This window comes from Cannabis sativa, chromosome 4 (genome assembly GCF_029168945.1).
Source record: "Cannabis sativa cultivar Pink pepper isolate KNU-18-1 chromosome 4, ASM2916894v1, whole genome shotgun sequence".
Taxonomy (NCBI): domain Eukaryota; kingdom Viridiplantae; phylum Streptophyta; class Magnoliopsida; order Rosales; family Cannabaceae; genus Cannabis; species Cannabis sativa.
In genome coordinates this window covers 77,898,623-77,915,801 of record NC_083604.1, presented here as the reverse complement: position 1 = coordinate 77,915,801, position 17,179 = coordinate 77,898,623, and the positions used below count along the sequence as shown (strand labels likewise).

Genomic DNA, 17,179 nt, shown 5'->3' with positions numbered 1-17,179 from the left:
TGTGAAAACTTAACACAGTATACTGCAATATGAAACTTATAAAAAAAGACAGTAAAAAAGTAAAAAAAATACCGCCTGACAGTATTTTTGTAAAAGAAATAACAAAAGTTAGTATACATATAAATTTGTGTATTGTTATTATAAAATGGGATTCGAGTTAGAGATAGGTCCAGTAGTGAGGAGACATTTGAATGTGTCAGAGTAGTGTGAGGTTGTCTGGACCAAACCCAACATTTTGGCACCATGCTAAGGTCGATCGGTCCCAGTATTTTTATGGTCCATTAAGTTCGGCCTACAAAAATCTCAATGGGCCCTCTTGTATATATTTTTATTATGATCCTTCAACACAACCTATTTACTCTTCTTTGTTCTTTTGTGTTGTGTTTTGTTTTTGTCATCACATCAAATTTCAATCAATACCAAAAGCATATATGTTTTTCCTACCCTCCTACTTAATTACTCAAACCTATCAATCTTCTCCTCTCTCTCTCTACTAATAAATAAAATAACTTTTCTTAGAAACGACACTAAACTTAAAGAACGACTTCAATAGTAAAACGACAAGAACGTCAAAAAACGACATCGGGCTCAATCGTTTTTGACCATTTATTTCTTTATTATGACAAATTAACAACATTTTCAACCTTCTTTGTATTTCAACAGTTTGATTACTAATGTATATAATAATATTATTACTAGTGGATTTACGTATAAACAAAGCAAATGTTCAAGGAAGTTCATGATATATTATAAATGATAAAAGAGAGATGTTAAAGTACAACCTAACAAGAGGTGTTATACTCTTATTAGTACAATTATTAAGTCCTCTATATTTTGATTATAGAAAACAATTAACTAATTACAACGTACCACATTAGTATAATTAATATTAAACACCTTAACGTGTCTAATAGCAATGCTCATATAATAAAAGGTGTTCAATGTACTCAAAAATAAATGTATATTTTTTATATTTGAAGAGTTATAATTTTAATTTTTTGTTTATATGATAGCATATATTATAATTATTTTCAAAGTAGATTTTAAAAAATCGGTATAATATTATTTACAATAGAAAAAATATGGTTTAAACAATCTATTTCATATGCGTATAATTATATAAAAAGACACATTGTATAACAAACGGTGTAAACCTGGTTCTTGTTTGTTAAATTATTATAAATTTTTCAAAAAAAAATATTAAAAAATAGTGTATCAGTACACTTATTTTTACAGGTGTACCATAAAATTTCCCTAAAACTCAAGATTATGTAAATAATGCACGGATCCAAAAAAAAAAAAAAACTAACTAATTAATAACCCTAACTGTAATCAACAATACATTATTATAACTTACGTAAAAAAAACAATTATAAATTTAATAATTTTAGTTGTTAATTAGGTATATAATCTTATCGTTTTATATTACATACGTAAATATCTGTCAATTTTTAAACCAAAAGAAAAGAAAGAGAAATATGGTCTCGTCTCGTGTGTGTATAATAATTTTGGAACAAATTCCCTAATCCGACTCCATTGGATCATGTAACATTCCACCTTGAATTTGTCCCCATTCATCTTCATCCACAAACATTTCCCATAATCTTCTCTTTATATTTTCCAATCAATTTCACATAATCACAATCATCATCACCAAAACTCTGTTTTTTTCATTACATGCATTGAAATTACTAATAACAACAATGCCATTACAGAGCAAATCACGTAGTAACAAGAGGTCATCATCATCGTCCTCTTACGCCTCCACCATAACAATGGTGGTCTTCGTAGGACTCTGTTTTCTAGGCGTTTGGATTCTCACTTCTAATTCTGTTATTCCACCACAAGCCACCACTCGCACCGCCACCACTGATTCCGAATCGAATTCCAACTCTGATTCCGAAGAAGTTCAATCTAAACCCGAATCGAATCTTAATACAGAAGAAGTTCAATCAGTGAACAAGCCAGAAACTATTACTACTACTGCTACTACGACGTCGTTTGAAGATAATCCTGGTGATCTTCCTTATGAGGCTATTAAAAACGACGATCTACCTAAACCAGATCAGCAAACGACAACTAAGGTATCTGCAGAAATAACACATTTGACTTTGACTGAACCCAACAACAATGTTACTAATTCGAAAGTAGAAGAATTAGATCAAGAAAAGAATAGAGAGCAACGACAAGAGGACGAGTCCAACGACAATAACAATAATGTTGAAGAAGAAAAACGACAACAAACCCAACAACAACAAGAGCAACAGAGCAATGTAGAGAACATTGAAACAGAGCCTCAGATTGAGAATAATAATACTGCTACTACAACAACACAAAACGACCCCAAAACGACAAATACTGAGAAAAACGACGATCCATCAACAGAGCAAGAATTTAGTGACGTGACCAACCAAGATGTAGTAGTACAACAACAACAACAACAACAACAACAACAACAACAACAAACTCAGAAGCATGATGATAATGGTGGGTCGAATTCTGGAACTGTGGAGTCTTTTCCGGGTGGGGACAGTTCAGGGATTCCTAAGGAATCTAAGGAGTCGAAGAAGTCGTGGTCTACTCAGGCGGCTCAGTCGGAGAATGAGAAGGAGAGGAGGAAGGATGAATCGGACGGTCCTGATGAGATGTATGGTTACACGTGGCAACTTTGTAACGTAACTGCAGGAGCTGATTATATACCTTGTTTGGATAACGAGAAAGCGGTTAAGAAACTGCGTTCGACCAGGCATTTCGAGCACCGTGAGAGGCATTGCCCTGAGGAAGGTCCGATGTGTCTCGTTCCTGTCCCGGAGGGTTACAAGAGACCCATCGAATGGCCAACAAGCAGAGACAAGGTAATACTCATATCATCTTACCATATATGTATAAGATACATGAACTACTCATCTCATTGCTGACAACCTATTCTCTGCTTTCTCTACCACACTTTCATGTTTTAAACATACAACAATAATAATATAACACAAGTATAAAAGAGGAAACGATTATTCTTCAATTACTACTAAATTTGAAACCTTTATATACATATTTGAATTTGTGTTGAGTTATATAATGTGAGCATGCATGCATGCAGATATGGTACCATAACGTACCACACACGTTGCTGGCAGAAGTGAAAGGGCACCAAAATTGGGTGAAGGTGACAGGAGAATTCTTGACCTTTCCTGGTGGTGGCACCCAGTTCATACATGGAGCCCTACATTACATTGATTTTCTTCAACAGGTGATTTGATCCCTCTACTTAATTGGTCTTACATTGATTTTCTTAGTTGTGTTGTGGTGTTGTTACTATTTTGTTGGTGTGTTGATGGTTTAATATTAATGAAAATGCAGGCAGTAAAAGATATTGCATGGGGAAAGCGCACTAGGGTGGTATTGGACGTAGGTTGTGGAGTAGCCAGCTTTGGGGGGTTTCTATTTGACAGAGATGTTCTCGCCATGTCTTTTGCTCCAAAAGATGAACACGAAGCTCAAGTTCAGTTCGCCCTCGAAAGAGGAATACCTGCAATTTCGGCTGTCATGGGTTCTCAGAGGCTCCCATTCCCCAGCAGGGTTTTCGATCTTGTTCACTGCGCTCGTTGCAGAGTCCCCTGGCACGCTGAAGGTGATCACTTTCCAGATTCATTTGTTTTTGCAACAAAATTACCAACATATTAATCCACTACATGTTTAACTGCTATATTATAGGAGGTACGCTTCTTTTGGAATTGAACCGTGTTTTGAGACCCGGGGGATACTTTGTCTGGTCAGCCACACCAGTGTATCAGAAGCTTGAAGAAGATGTAGAAATCTGGAAAGGTAAACATGCTATATTATTAGCTGACTATAATTCATAGCAGAGTGGTTTAAACTTTATAACAGTTTTGATGCACTTATGTTAATATAGCAATGTCTTCACTGACGGCCTCTATGTGTTGGGAGCTTGTGACCATCAAGAAGGACAAGCTGAATTCGATCGGTGCTGCCATCTACCGCAAGCCCACATCCAATGAATGTTATGATAGAAGAAAGCATAAGCAGCCTTCGATGTGTAAGGATGACGATGATGCAAATGCTGCCTGGTAACTAAGTAATTTGTATTATTCATTCAGAGCCAATCTAATGACAATATGTAGGCTAATTATTTGTGTATATTGTTCATCTTTTTTAGGTACGTACCTTTACAGACATGCATGCACAGAGTCCCAGTTGATGTGGCCGAGAGAGGAACTCAATGGCCTGAGAACTGGCCACGCCGACTGCAGACACCACCATATTGGCTTAATGACTCCCAAATGGGGATCTATGGGAAGCCATCGTCTCAAGATTTTGCTGCTGATTACGAGCATTGGAAACGTGTCGTGAATAATTCTTATATGAGCAGATTAGGCATCAGTTGGTCTAATGTGAGGAATGTGATGGACATGAGGGCTGTTTATGGAGGGTACGAATAACTAATAATATGATATGATTTGATGCAATCTATTCATGTTCTTCTCTTCATAATATATTTCTATATGGTAAGCTAGTTAGGATAACTGCTGGTCAAAAATTCAGGTTTGCAGCAGCTATGAAGGACGTTAAAATTTGGGTGATGAATGTGGTGAATGTGGATTCTCCAGATACACTTCCAATAATCTATGAACGAGGTCTTTTCGGAATATACCATGATTGGTGTGAATCCTTCAGTACATACCCTAGAACATATGATCTTCTTCACGCAGATCATCTTTTCTCAAAGTTAACAAAGAGGTATTAAGAACATAATGATACTAATCTTTCACAAAGGTATATAGATATTTATATATACATTAAATGTTGCCTGGATTTTTGATGCAGGTGCAAACTTGGTCCGGTGCTGGCAGAGGTTGATAGGATTGTTAGACCGGGAGGCAAATTGATTGTCCGGGATGAGTCCCGTGCAATAGGAGAAGTTGAGAACTTGTTGAAATCTCTGCATTGGGAGGTTCGTTTAACCTTTTCCAAGAATCAGGAAGGAATTCTTAGTGCACAGAAAGGGGATTGGCGACCAAAGACATATGCTATGTCTTCCTGATTTCCTGGACAAAAGGGTGTTTTCTTCTTATCATCTGCTGCAGGGCGACTGATTCGTCGGCCACCTGACATTTGGGCTACCCATTTGCAGCTTGTTATCTGTTTTTTAATAGCTATAGAATTTGCTGCAATTAGGCAAGATAGATGTACCTGTTGTATCTGTTCAGTGCTTAAGTTCTTAGAAAACAAACAGTGAGAAAAAAAGAATGCCTATACAAAATCAAATTGAAGTCAAAGTGCATGGTCTTGAAAATAGAGCTAATGAAAGTTATTATACCATTATAATGTATGTTTCTCTACTGCTTTTGATAAAGGACATTGTCCTTGAAGGGAGATTTTTGTATGGATAAGTAAATGTTAACTTAAATATGAACATTTAAAGAGTTGAGACATATTGTTTTTCCCCTTTCTGGCCTATTATTATTCCTTTGAACAGATTTCTAATACAAACGAGAAAATGAATCTCGACATAAATAAAGCACAAGAAATGTGCCTCCCAATATCCCTATAGAGGGAGCTAAAGAAAAAACTATTGCTTCAAAAGTATAAAAAAGTAGCTGTGAAGAGTATAAAGTTAATAAAATTCAAGTAAACATACCAGATAAACTGATGACAGGAGGGGAAGTAAAAAGACAACTCAAATTGATTACAACCAGATAGAGATAAGCAATTCGTTCATACACACTCAAGCAAAGAAATTACAATTTCATTATTTGCATGTCATAAGAATTTGATTTATGTTCTTTAAACTATTATAAATATTTTTAAGTAAATTCTCCACATAGACATTAGCATTGGCACAATGACATAGAACCATTATGAACTATAAACCCATGTAGAGTTCTTAAAAGCAGTCTCTCAATGTCCCAATATCTCAACCGGTACTAAGAAGTTTTTGTAGTTGACCACTCGAAATGGAAGCTCTGAGATCTGAAAACATAAGCAGCCATAAACATTATAAAATGCCAATCATTGGGTACAGGGAGAGATGAAATCATATGACTAAATGCTAACCATCGGAGCCACCAATATGTTTTCCATTCACGAATATCTGTGGAACAGTGTTTCGGCCAACTAAATCTATAAGAACATTCTGAATTCGACCACCATCCTCTACAAAAGCCCACGATTCATAGCCATCATAAAAACAGTTTTACATAAGCATAGTATAGGCAGCTACAAGAATGAGAGGTTTGATTAGCGAATACATACCTCGAAGATCAAGCTCAACAATAAAAGGTTCTTGATCTAGTTCACTTAACATTCGCTTAGCACGCATGCAGTATCTGCAGAAAACAAGTTCCACAAATGGTTACAAACGGGGATTAGTTAGAAATGGAAAAGGTCATGGCTATACAAATATGAGCAATATCTCCATTAGTATTAGTAAAAGACCTTTTGGGTAGACTCCAAAAACAAATTAATGACTATTTATGTCTAAAGCAGACAATATCATATTAATGTAAGGATTGATGGTGTCCAAAATGCCAACACAACTATCAACTCAATCATAAGAAACTAACTTACACACAATAAAACAAAATCAGAGCCTCATGTATGGACAAAATCAGAGCCTCATTGTAACTTACCAATAGCTCAAACCATGTACTGAGTTTTCATCATTAGTCAAAACATATTAGATTATATTATAGAGTACTTTTCTTAAACCCTTTAACCATAAGGCCTCATGTATGTATCTCAGCATTAGATCAGAGCATATTAAGCTGCAGACAGTTTCTTTTCCTTTCTTTCCCTCAAAAAACTGGAGACTAACAAAGCATGATCACGAAGCTACATCAAACCATGAACCCTTAAACTAGAATCACATACTAATAAGGCACAAAATCCAATAAATAAAAGAGATTGTATTACGTACGGACAATATGATTTGGAAAAGAAGGCAATTTTGTTGGAGTAGATAATGTTTTGGACCAACGCCGAAGCTGAATTGGAAGCTTTGATTCCCTTGGGCGAGTCTCCAAACAGCACCAAAACCAGGAAAATAACCCAACATACCTGAAAACAACCCATATCTTCTCCACCACAGCACAGAACTCGTCTTCTTCTCTACTCTCCGAATACTGAATTTCGGTTTCCGCCATAACTAAGCAGAGATCGCCTGGGCCTATAGGCCCAATAAGAAGTTAACGGGCTTTCGGAAACTACAGGCCCAATCGAATTCGAAGATTGGGAAATTGAAATCAGTGGTTCGCAGAAAATTTAGAAATTTTTATTGATATTCAAATTCAATCTTTACACAAATTAAAACATTAATTTAACAAATTTCAAAGTAAAAAAACCAAAACAATCTTGATTTCTTCTCACGAAGGCTTCGAATTAAGGCTCGAATCCGTTTTGTAAAGCTTGTTATAATCCTCAAGTTCATCGTAATAAATATCCCATACGCATCGAACGCAGCCGCTTCCGCAACAATCCCCAGGCAAAGGCTTTTCCGGCGGAGGAGGCGGCGGAGGTTTTTCCGATCCGGTAGCGAGAGGCTCGCCTCCATCTTTACCGGCGACGACTGGGGGCTCTGATTGGAGCTGTTTGGCGGATTTTTTGATCGAATCGTCCGCCATGGATTCCTTCTGTGTGGGAATCGTAAGGAATCGGGTTTGGTGAGATTGCGTCAAAGAGACGATGGTTTTGTAAGTTGATGCTCCAACAACTCCCAATCTCATGGCCGAGCCCGTTTGGGCTCTGATTATCTCCGGTTTCTCTTTACTGTGATTGGCTAGCGGTGTTGTGTACGCTAGGACGCGATGCAGAGGATTATGGTGTACGAAACTTTCCATACACGAACGGCTTGGCTGCATTGGTAGGAGGATTTAGATGGAAAGCGGCTCAACTTAAGGCAATGTTCGAGTTTTTAGATTTTAAATACACAGGTGGCCGACTCTTATTCGTCTATATTTTAATATGTATGTAATTAAATATTAGATTTTATGTATAAAAAAAGAAAATATTGAGTCTCCCATGAATATGATTTATAACTATGCTCATAATACTACTGCTATCTATTATAATTAAAAGGAATTCTAATAAGAATCTCATATTATAATTTTTTAATCAATTTTTACTTTAAAATTTTATATTAGAATATTTTTTTCACAATGATATTTATTATAGTTGTAATATTATTTTTATAAATTTTTGAAAAATTTTAAATAACTTACAGTATTGAAAATAAATTTTTTGTAAACTATTCGAAATTTTTCAAAAATTTACAAGAATGAAGTTGTAACTATAACGAATATCGCCATGAAAAAAATAAAAAAAAATATTTTAACTTGTATTTTAATTTAAGCACAAAAATTAACTAAAAGATTGTGATAGGAGATTAATAGTTTTTGGAGACTTTTGCCGCAATTATCCCTTTTTAATATTATGCAATTGGAATTTCTTTATGGATTATTTAATGTGAGTTAGAATTTGAAAACACTCTAATTAATTTTCCTCAAAAACTATAAGGTACGTCAATTCTTATATTTGATAAATTATTAAATAAAAATATTGAGAAATATTTGCGAACACCCAAAGTTTTGAGTTGTAACTTTATAAACCCAATGATTTTTCGTTGCACCAAAAATATTCAATATTAATAAAACTATAATTTTTGTTGTATTTTATTGTGTTAAACAGAAAAACATGAAAACTTAATTATAATCCTTTATCCCCTTTAATTCGCATAGGAGACTTTACAATCTCATAAATTGATAAGTCTTCACACTTTCTTCAAATAGTGAAAATGAATTCTATTACTTGACATTGAAAGATATGTGTATTAGCAACATGTTGATACTCTTGATGTACTATCTAGATTATATTCTTTGGTTTGGACTAAAATATGTAACATTAATTACTTTTAAATTTTTTTTTTAACAAATTCAAAAATTAAGTTTGGATTACAAATTCAAACACATCCTGTCTCACATATTTGTTTTAAATAGTCTTTTTTATTTAAGCCATGATGAGAACTTAGACTACTTGATCAAAACTGAATATATATCCAAACAATACATATTATGAAGTAAAGTCAGTTGTTTTGGGTTTTATTTAGTCTCAGAAATAAACCTCCTCATACTGATGATGGATATATAAGCAAAATAAAGTTATTGTATGTTGATTAATATTGTTGTATCTATTTTTTGAGACCAAGTAGAAGCAGGAGAATGCCAAAGTAATTAAGCCTGTAAGCAAGTCTGATAAACTTCATCTTAAAATCAGTCCATGGTGGATACCTTGGCTCAATCTCAATCAAGAAACTTCCTTGCATGATGGCCTTTTCATGGCTGAATGTGTCAAATGAATACTTCCCATGATACCTTCCAAAACCACTCTGATCCACACCACCAAACGGCAGCGTATCACATAAAAACTGCACACATAATTAATTACCAACAACAAATTAAAACAACTTGATTCACATTAAAACAATAAATAAATTAAAACTCTATTTTTAACAACGTAAATTATTTGAAATTTTCTGAAAAATAAATGGAATTTATGTTATAAACACAATCTATATATCGTCATATAGATTCTTAGACAATTTTCCTATATATTCTTAGACAATAAGTATATGTATATTTAAATAATTTATGGGATAAATACTTAAATTTAACTTCTGATTGCAAATAAATACTTAAGTTTTAATTTTTGACTATAATAATAGTTAAATTATATTTTTAGAATACCTAACCGTTAAAATTTAAACTTATGTATTTATATGCAGCCAATAATTAAACTTAAGTATTTATGTCGTAAATTACTCTATATATTTTAAAGTAGAATATTGAAGAAGGTAATGTATAGTACTTGAATCAAAACATCGTTGAACATGACAGTTCCAGAAGATGTTTCTGATAAAATCCTTCTCTTGAATTTTTCATCTTTGGTGAATGCATAGATAGTTAGAGGTTTTGGCCTCGACTTTATGAACTCTATACTTTCTTCAATCTTATTCAACTGTACAAAAAAAATACATTTTTTTGTTAGAATAATTGGTAAAAAAAATATACTACTTTTATGTTATTTTCTTAAGAAAAGTATTTTGTGAAACTTATATTGAATTTTTTTAGTCCTCACAGTGATAATAGGAAGAAATGGACCAAATATCTCTTCATTCATGATGGCAGCGTCAAGAGGAGGATCTAACAACATGGTTGGCTCAATCATCCTGAAATTTAATTCAAAGAAGAGAAAATTGGTTTTTTTTTTAGTTGAAGCGTCTATGTACATACAATATATTGTACAATTTGGGGTTCGATGATCTCGGACTCCCCACACATACACCCCAATACTTTCTCTGGCTACTTGAGCTAACCTCACGTGATTAAAAGAGAAAAGAAATTGTCTTCTTTGAAGATACTACGTACCAAAAAAATGTCACTTTTATAAACCAATCACATTTATCTACTAAAGTTTAGGTGAACATGATATCTTCATTATTTGTATATAGATAATGTAATAAAATTTGGAAAAGAATTAATAAAGAGACTTACAAGTTATCTTCATCGAAAGAGCCACCATGTATAATTGAAGCTGCAACAAGAGGGTCCTTGAGAAAGCCTGTTAGTCTCTCAAAATGGCGTTGATTTACTATTCTGGCTAGGCTCTTTGACTCTATTGGTTTCTCACCATAAAATCTCTTGATAGTTTTCTTTAACATTTCAATCTAAAATACATACAATAAATTATCAAAAATTTCTTATGCATATAAAGCCAAAAATAGTTAATTAAAATGAGAAAATTAATTAATATGTTACCACAGTTGGAGCAAAGTTTGCCTCGACCAGAAGATAATCAACTGCTATACATGCTTGTCCACTACAAGGCCCCCATTTTGCTCCAGCTATTCTTTTCACTGCAACCTTTATGGAAAACAAAATTCATGTATATATATAAATATTACAACATGATGAATTCAAAATTAACCATATTGTCATTTCTCAATTTGTGTGTATCATTCATGTTACCTTAAATAAGAATAATTGCTTCAAATATTTTGTCATAGATATATGTGTAATTTATGTATATATTATTTGTGTGTCTTTCATTAAAACAAAATATGAGCCTATTTAGATTTTATGCCTAATTTGCTTCATGTAACTAGTTTTAGTCGCAAGCATTACTTTTTTACTGCCAATATAGGAAAAGATCTCATGGCAAGCATCCTTAGAGTATAGCTTATATAATTTTCGCTTTGGGTATTCAAATAATTTAGATTTTAAAAGGGCATGTCAATTAATATAAAGGCTATAATATTTATTAGACCTGTGTTGTTACTCGTCCTCGAGATTTAAAGGTCTTAAAGTAAAGTTATGAAGGATTTGAATTTGAACCTTGAGTTAATAGAGAAAGATGCCTAAAGAAAGTAGGCTTTCTTCCCTATTAAGCCCACCCTAAATAAACGCGGGTCAAGGCTACGTTTAGAATCAACACTTAAAGTAGTTAAAATGGTTAATAGGTAAAAAAAAAGGGATTAGCTAAGAGGTAAAAATAGTGTTGCATCAAATGATATATTATAGCTCAAAAATTTAATTTATGAATAGTGCTTATAAAGAAGGATTATTTATTGAATCATAAATATTATATTATTTTTTCAAATTTTTTAAGAATGTATGTGTGTAATATTATTATATTTATTTATTTATTTATTTTTAAAAAATGAATAAAATATATTAAAATAAATAATTTTTAAATGATATAAAAAAATATAGAAAAACGGATATATGGAGTAATGTAAATGTGTAAGGTAAAATATAAAAAGTAAGATTTTTGTAATATTTTAAAGAATAGAGTAAAGAAATGTAATTGCTCTAATTAGACTCTTTGATATACAAAAAAGTTTCAATTTTTTTTTAAAAAAAATACCATTTTATTTTATATAGGTAACCAAATTAACAAATTGTGTATTGTATCTCATCTCATATATTATTGGTCCTTATAAAAACTGAATTTATTTATGTAAATAAATATAAAGAAACAAACCTTTAAATCTGAAGTTGTTGAAAGGGAATCTAGTATGGTGGGACATTTTCCTCCAAGCTCCAAAGTAACAGGTGTTAAATGCTTAGCAGCAGCAGTCATTACTATGCGTCCAATTTGTGCACTCCCTTGTAAAGTAGACAATAATACATTTCAAAATAAATTCATTTCTAGTATACTTTAAAATCACATTAATTAACTAATTAATTAATAGAAAAGAAAAAGAAGAAATCTTTTAATACCAGTAAAAAAGATCTTATCCCACTTGTGAAGTAGGATTTTTTCACAGATTTGAGGTCCTCCCTCAATGACTTGAATAGCTTTGGAATCCATGTAAAGAGGGATAAGATTAGCAAGAACAGAAGAGCAAGCTGGGGCTTGATCTGATGGCTTAAGAACCACTGCATTTCCTGCTGATATTGCTCCAATCAATGGGTCCAATGCCAAAGCTATTTTGTACGAACAAACATGTATATTCATATTATGCTCAATTCTCTATCTTAAGAAAAATAAATTTATACATATAATGGACTCACATACATATAGGAAAGTTCCAACAAGAAAATATTAGAATAACGCCAAGTGGTTCAGGCTGCAATTCTCCTTTTGCAGGGAAAAAAACCAGTGGGATTGGACACTGTTACAATACAAAATGCCCAAAGTCAACAATATACCTTAATTTCACTACTAAAACCAAAAAAAAGATTCATTGGCATATTCAACAGATTAATTATGATTTTTTATCCTCAAATTATTGAGATGGTTGATTTCAAAGTATTTCAATCAATTCTGTTTAATTTTACTAACCAATATCTAATGTAAAAATTTTCTAAACACTAAATTCTACCTCTCAAACTGTCTTGTACTTGTGTTAGTAAAATTAAAAAAAAATCTTTAAATTCAACAATCTCAATTGCTTAAAGAAAAAAATTTAACCATTACAACATAATTTAGGGACATAACATGTAAAAGTTCTTAAATTTAAAAAAAAAAAAATACTAATTGACCTTTTGAAAAAATTAAAATTTCAATAAAAATTCTGATAGTATTAGAATTTGAGATAAGGTGGATAGAGTTTCATCTCAAAACTAATTGACAATAAAAAGTTCAGATAGTGTTATATATTATTATTTTTTTCACACATTAACAATGTAAAATTCTCGTAGTAAGAAAGTGAGTACCTTTTTAGGAGCAACCCATTTCTCTACGTTGCTCAAAGTATAGTCTGCAGATTTCAACACTACCCCAATCTAACAAAAAAAAAAAACATTTTTATTTTATTAGAAATTAATTAATTAATTAATCAAAGTATTTTTATATCATATATAGTTACCTCATCTCTGTAAGCTTCAGCAGGGTGTTTACCAAGATCATGAAAGAGAGCTTTAGAGAGCTTTTCTTCATTATCTTGGATAAGATCAATGAGTGCTATGAGTTGTTTTTTTCTCCATTCTAAACTTCGAGTTTTGCCACTTTTGAAACTCTCCCTTACTTCTCCCAAAATTATTTCCATTGACGACTATCCTTTTTCCAATACTTTTTTTTTCTTGGGAGTAATGGTGAGACTGAGAGGTTGGATTTTTGTTAAATTTTAATACCTAATCTCATCCATTATAATGACAACTGACAAGCATTAAATAACTCAACCAATTCATCTTACAACAACATTATTTTTGGTTTTGCATTTAATGTGTACAGAGACTTAATTTAGTAGATGAATGGTGTTAAGTTTGTTATCAATTCTGGCAATAAATACCATTTATAGGTCTCACAATAGATATGATAATTTCAAATTTGTTAAATGAATAGAAATTTTTATTTTAACAGTTTGTTTAGTAAAACTTTTTATAAGTCAAATACACTCACAATAAAATGAGAGGTTTACAATATAGAGAAATCAATTGACTAAATCAACCATTCATGTCTTCCTTGCGACAATTGAGTGTGTAAAGACTTTTTGTATATATAATTTTAGGATATTGAATATAAAATTATTTCAACTAAATAATTTGTGTACAAACTTCACTTTTACTATGTTATTTTCACTTCCGTTAAAATAATATTGTTAAATACTAACATATATTGCTGATGTGTAAACAAAATTATACGTTGTAAAATTTAAGTGGTCTACATCATTTTAAAATTAAAATAATTTTAAAAAATAAATAATAAAATTACAAAAATAAATATTTATAATTTAAAAAACCGTAGCTCATTTCTTCTATGTCATCCACCTCCCACTCTCTCTCGATTCAAACAAAAGACCAGGCGCATGGTTAAATCCTAACTACGGTGATCGAATATGATCATAAAATTACGATCTCTATCCTTAACTCACACTTTCTCTTCGACACCTCCCTCTCTCTCTTTGTTTCTCTCTCTCGGCCTAGGCGAACGACCAAATCTTGGCCACGATGGTTGGATATAACCATAAAACCACGATCTCTCAAAAAAAAATCCCATATCTCTCTCTCTCTCTCAAAGAAGATGGTGGCGTCCACAACTTAGTGGCTGGTATATGTTGGATCTTATTTTATCAAGATCCTATTTACTGTTGGTACTAAAAATAAACTCACAAGTGCACGAATCTTTAAAAATATAATTGAGAGTATCAACAAGAAAGTGAAATATTGACAACATTACACATACATATATGTGTGGTGGTAAGTTATTTTATTTTAGTAGAATTCGTCTAAAGTAAATATGATTAGTGTGTGTGAAATTTTAGTGTAAACAATTTATGGCTATTTAAGATTTTTGTTCTCCAAATTATGACTTATGTAAGTATGCATTATTGTATATCTTGAATTTTTCAGTCATTTAAAAATGGTCTTGAACTATTCATAGTATTGTAAATAGGTCATTCTATCAAGTTTTGTCATACGTAGCAAACAAAATGATGATATAGTTATTTAGACAATTGTTACGTCAACACCACGTGTGTAATTAATTTTAAAAAATAATTTAATTTTTTTTTAATTATTAATTACTTTTTAGTTTAATAATCTTTTAAAGAATACATATTTTTTTATTTTTTTTTAATTTTAAATTATACACGCAGCACTAACATGATAACTGGCTAATCAATCATGTCATTATTTTATTTGTCACATGTAATAAAATTTAACAGAAGGATCAATTTACAACACTATGAATAATTCAAGGACTATTTTTAACTGCTATAAAATTCAAGGGCACAATAATACATAAGTCACATTTTGAGAGAAAAATCATAAATAGCCCAAATTTATTACTAGTATTTTGATATTAACTAGTTGCCTGCCCATGAGGGCATGAAACACTTCCAATGTCAACGAATAATGATAAGGGAAAGAAATTTGAGAAATCTACCGTCGAATGATAAGTGATAACTCGATAAAATAGGGTATTTTTTCATCATTAATCTTTTGAATTAATGTTAGTTTAGAGTCTTTTAAGTTTATTTTCTTATATTTTGGTTTTTTTTATTCATTTTGCTGAGCCACTATTAATTTGTTATTATGGTAGGAAAATTTTGCAAAAAAAATAAAGTTAAAACTTCAAGATTAAATTCAACCATGTTTTGATTAGATTCTGGAAAAATTTAAAACATACAAGTTTTAGATCCCTTTCTCAGCTTTCAAACCCATCTTAAATCAATTCATTTAAAGTTTGTATGTAAAAGTTATACATATTTTACTAAAAAATATCGAAGCAGAAAAATACATGGACAACAAGCAATTGGTGTATTGGGCCTTTAATTACAACTTTAAAGTTACTTAGGTTGAGTTTGAGAGGGTTTTTGAAGCAATTAACGATAGAGAACATAGAGAAAAGAAGGAGAGGATTGGAGATAAAGATTAGAGCAAGACAACTCTAATCTAGTTTTTCTTCTTTCTCTCCTCTATTAATTTTTGGTTTTAATATGTCTTTTAGAGATATCATGGATGTTTTTATTGTGATTATGAACTAATTTTTGTTTAGGATTTTTAATTGAATCTCTCGAAGCTTTATTATGAATTAATGCAAGTTTTTTATTTCTTCTACACCGAATATCTATTTAATTTGTGTTTATTGTGTATGTGATTGACTGCGCATCTCTTACATGCTATTTATTAATTTGAATCAAAATCTGAGAAGTGAGATTTGAATATGCTAAAATTGAATAGACATAGATTTTAGTTTTGGACGAGATTATCAAATTAGTCTATGTAATTTATGGTTGAGTTCATTGTTTCCTATTATTAAATTTCCCATAGAATCTTAGGGGTGTTCACTAAGTATCCGATCCAATCCAATTCGCACGATCCAATCCAATTTAATCCGCAAAATACGGATATCCGCACTTGCGTGGATTGGATTGGATTGAAAAATCTAAAATCCGCACTTGTGCGGATTGGATGTTGTTTGACCTCAAAAAGTAACCGATCCAATCCAATGAGCACTTAATTATATATATTTTTAAAAAATTATAATATATAATATATATTAATTTTCTAGTAATATTAAAAAAAATACATAAATTTTTAATTTCTTAATCTTTTTTAGTAATATATTGAGTTGGTGTATTTTATTTGTTTTATAATAAAAAATACTAGAAAAATTATTTTTATTTACATAGACACATATACATAAATTTCGATATATATATATACTAATTTATTTATTTTAGTAATGAATACATATATATTTTAGTGTAAATTTAAAGATAAGTACATATATATTGGTTTGATTTATATATAAATGGAAATAGAAATAAATTATTATTAGAGATTAAAAAATAGTTTTTTTTTAATTTTTTTTCTATGAAATATTAAATAATTTATTATTAAAAAAAATAACCGATCCAAAGTAATCGATTCAATCCGCACTATTGCGGATTGGATTGGATTGGATTTAAACTGTTATGCGGATCGGATTGGATCCAAAATATGAAATCCGCACTTAGTGCGAATTGGATCGGATGAACACCCCTAATAAAAATATAAAGAATTTACATTAGGTCGAGTTTTATATATTTCTTTACCCGAATGTTTGTATGTCTTTCATTTAGTGAGGAAAATTATATTTTTAATTGCATTAATAAATAATAAAGTGGATAGCAGAGAATATAAAAATTTCTAATTTCTTGTTTATATATTTGAATTAAATTTAT

The 17,179-nt window shown here is 31.3% G+C and overlaps 4 protein-coding genes across 4 annotated transcripts; 1 reads left to right on the top strand and 3 right to left on the bottom strand.

Moving 5' to 3' along the window:
• Positions 1–1,415: 1,415 nt before the first annotated feature.
• LOC115714334 (probable methyltransferase PMT27) lies at positions 1,416–5,461 on the top strand. Its single transcript, XM_030643000.2, has 8 exons — positions 1,416–2,855; positions 3,095–3,244; positions 3,355–3,625; positions 3,709–3,819; positions 3,908–4,082; positions 4,172–4,444; positions 4,558–4,752; positions 4,840–5,461. The coding sequence occupies exons 1-8, from the start codon at positions 1,704–1,706 to the stop codon at positions 5,054–5,056; spliced, it is 2,544 nt and encodes an 847-aa protein (XP_030498860.1). The 5' UTR covers positions 1,416–1,703; the 3' UTR covers positions 5,057–5,461.
• Positions 5,462–5,675: 214 nt separating this feature from the next.
• On the bottom strand, positions 5,676–7,233 carry LOC115714333 (glutaredoxin-C3). The gene is made up of 4 exons (XM_030642999.2): positions 6,932–7,233; positions 6,268–6,341; positions 6,070–6,168; positions 5,676–5,985 (listed from the first exon to the last, which is right to left on the bottom strand). The coding sequence occupies exons 1-4, from the start codon at positions 7,084–7,086 to the stop codon at positions 5,930–5,932; spliced, it is 384 nt and encodes a 127-aa protein (XP_030498859.1). The 5' UTR covers positions 7,087–7,233; the 3' UTR covers positions 5,676–5,929.
• Positions 7,234–7,263: 30 nt separating this feature from the next.
• On the bottom strand, positions 7,264–7,871 carry LOC115714332 (uncharacterized). The gene has a single exon (XM_030642998.2). The coding sequence runs from the start codon at positions 7,869–7,871 to the stop codon at positions 7,377–7,379; it is 495 nt and encodes a 164-aa protein (XP_030498858.2). The 3' UTR covers positions 7,264–7,376.
• Positions 7,872–8,991: 1,120 nt separating this feature from the next.
• LOC115715183 (aldehyde dehydrogenase family 3 member F1) lies at positions 8,992–13,651 on the bottom strand. Its single transcript, XM_030644013.2, has 10 exons — positions 13,379–13,651; positions 13,227–13,295; positions 12,586–12,682; positions 12,288–12,494; positions 12,049–12,173; positions 10,824–10,928; positions 10,560–10,732; positions 10,144–10,234; positions 9,874–10,023; positions 8,992–9,433 (listed from the first exon to the last, which is right to left on the bottom strand). Exons 1-10 carry the CDS (start codon positions 13,556–13,558, stop codon positions 9,197–9,199), a joined length of 1,434 nt encoding a protein of 477 aa, XP_030499873.2. The 5' UTR covers positions 13,559–13,651; the 3' UTR covers positions 8,992–9,196.
• Between the last annotated feature and the right edge of the window lie 3,528 nt (positions 13,652–17,179).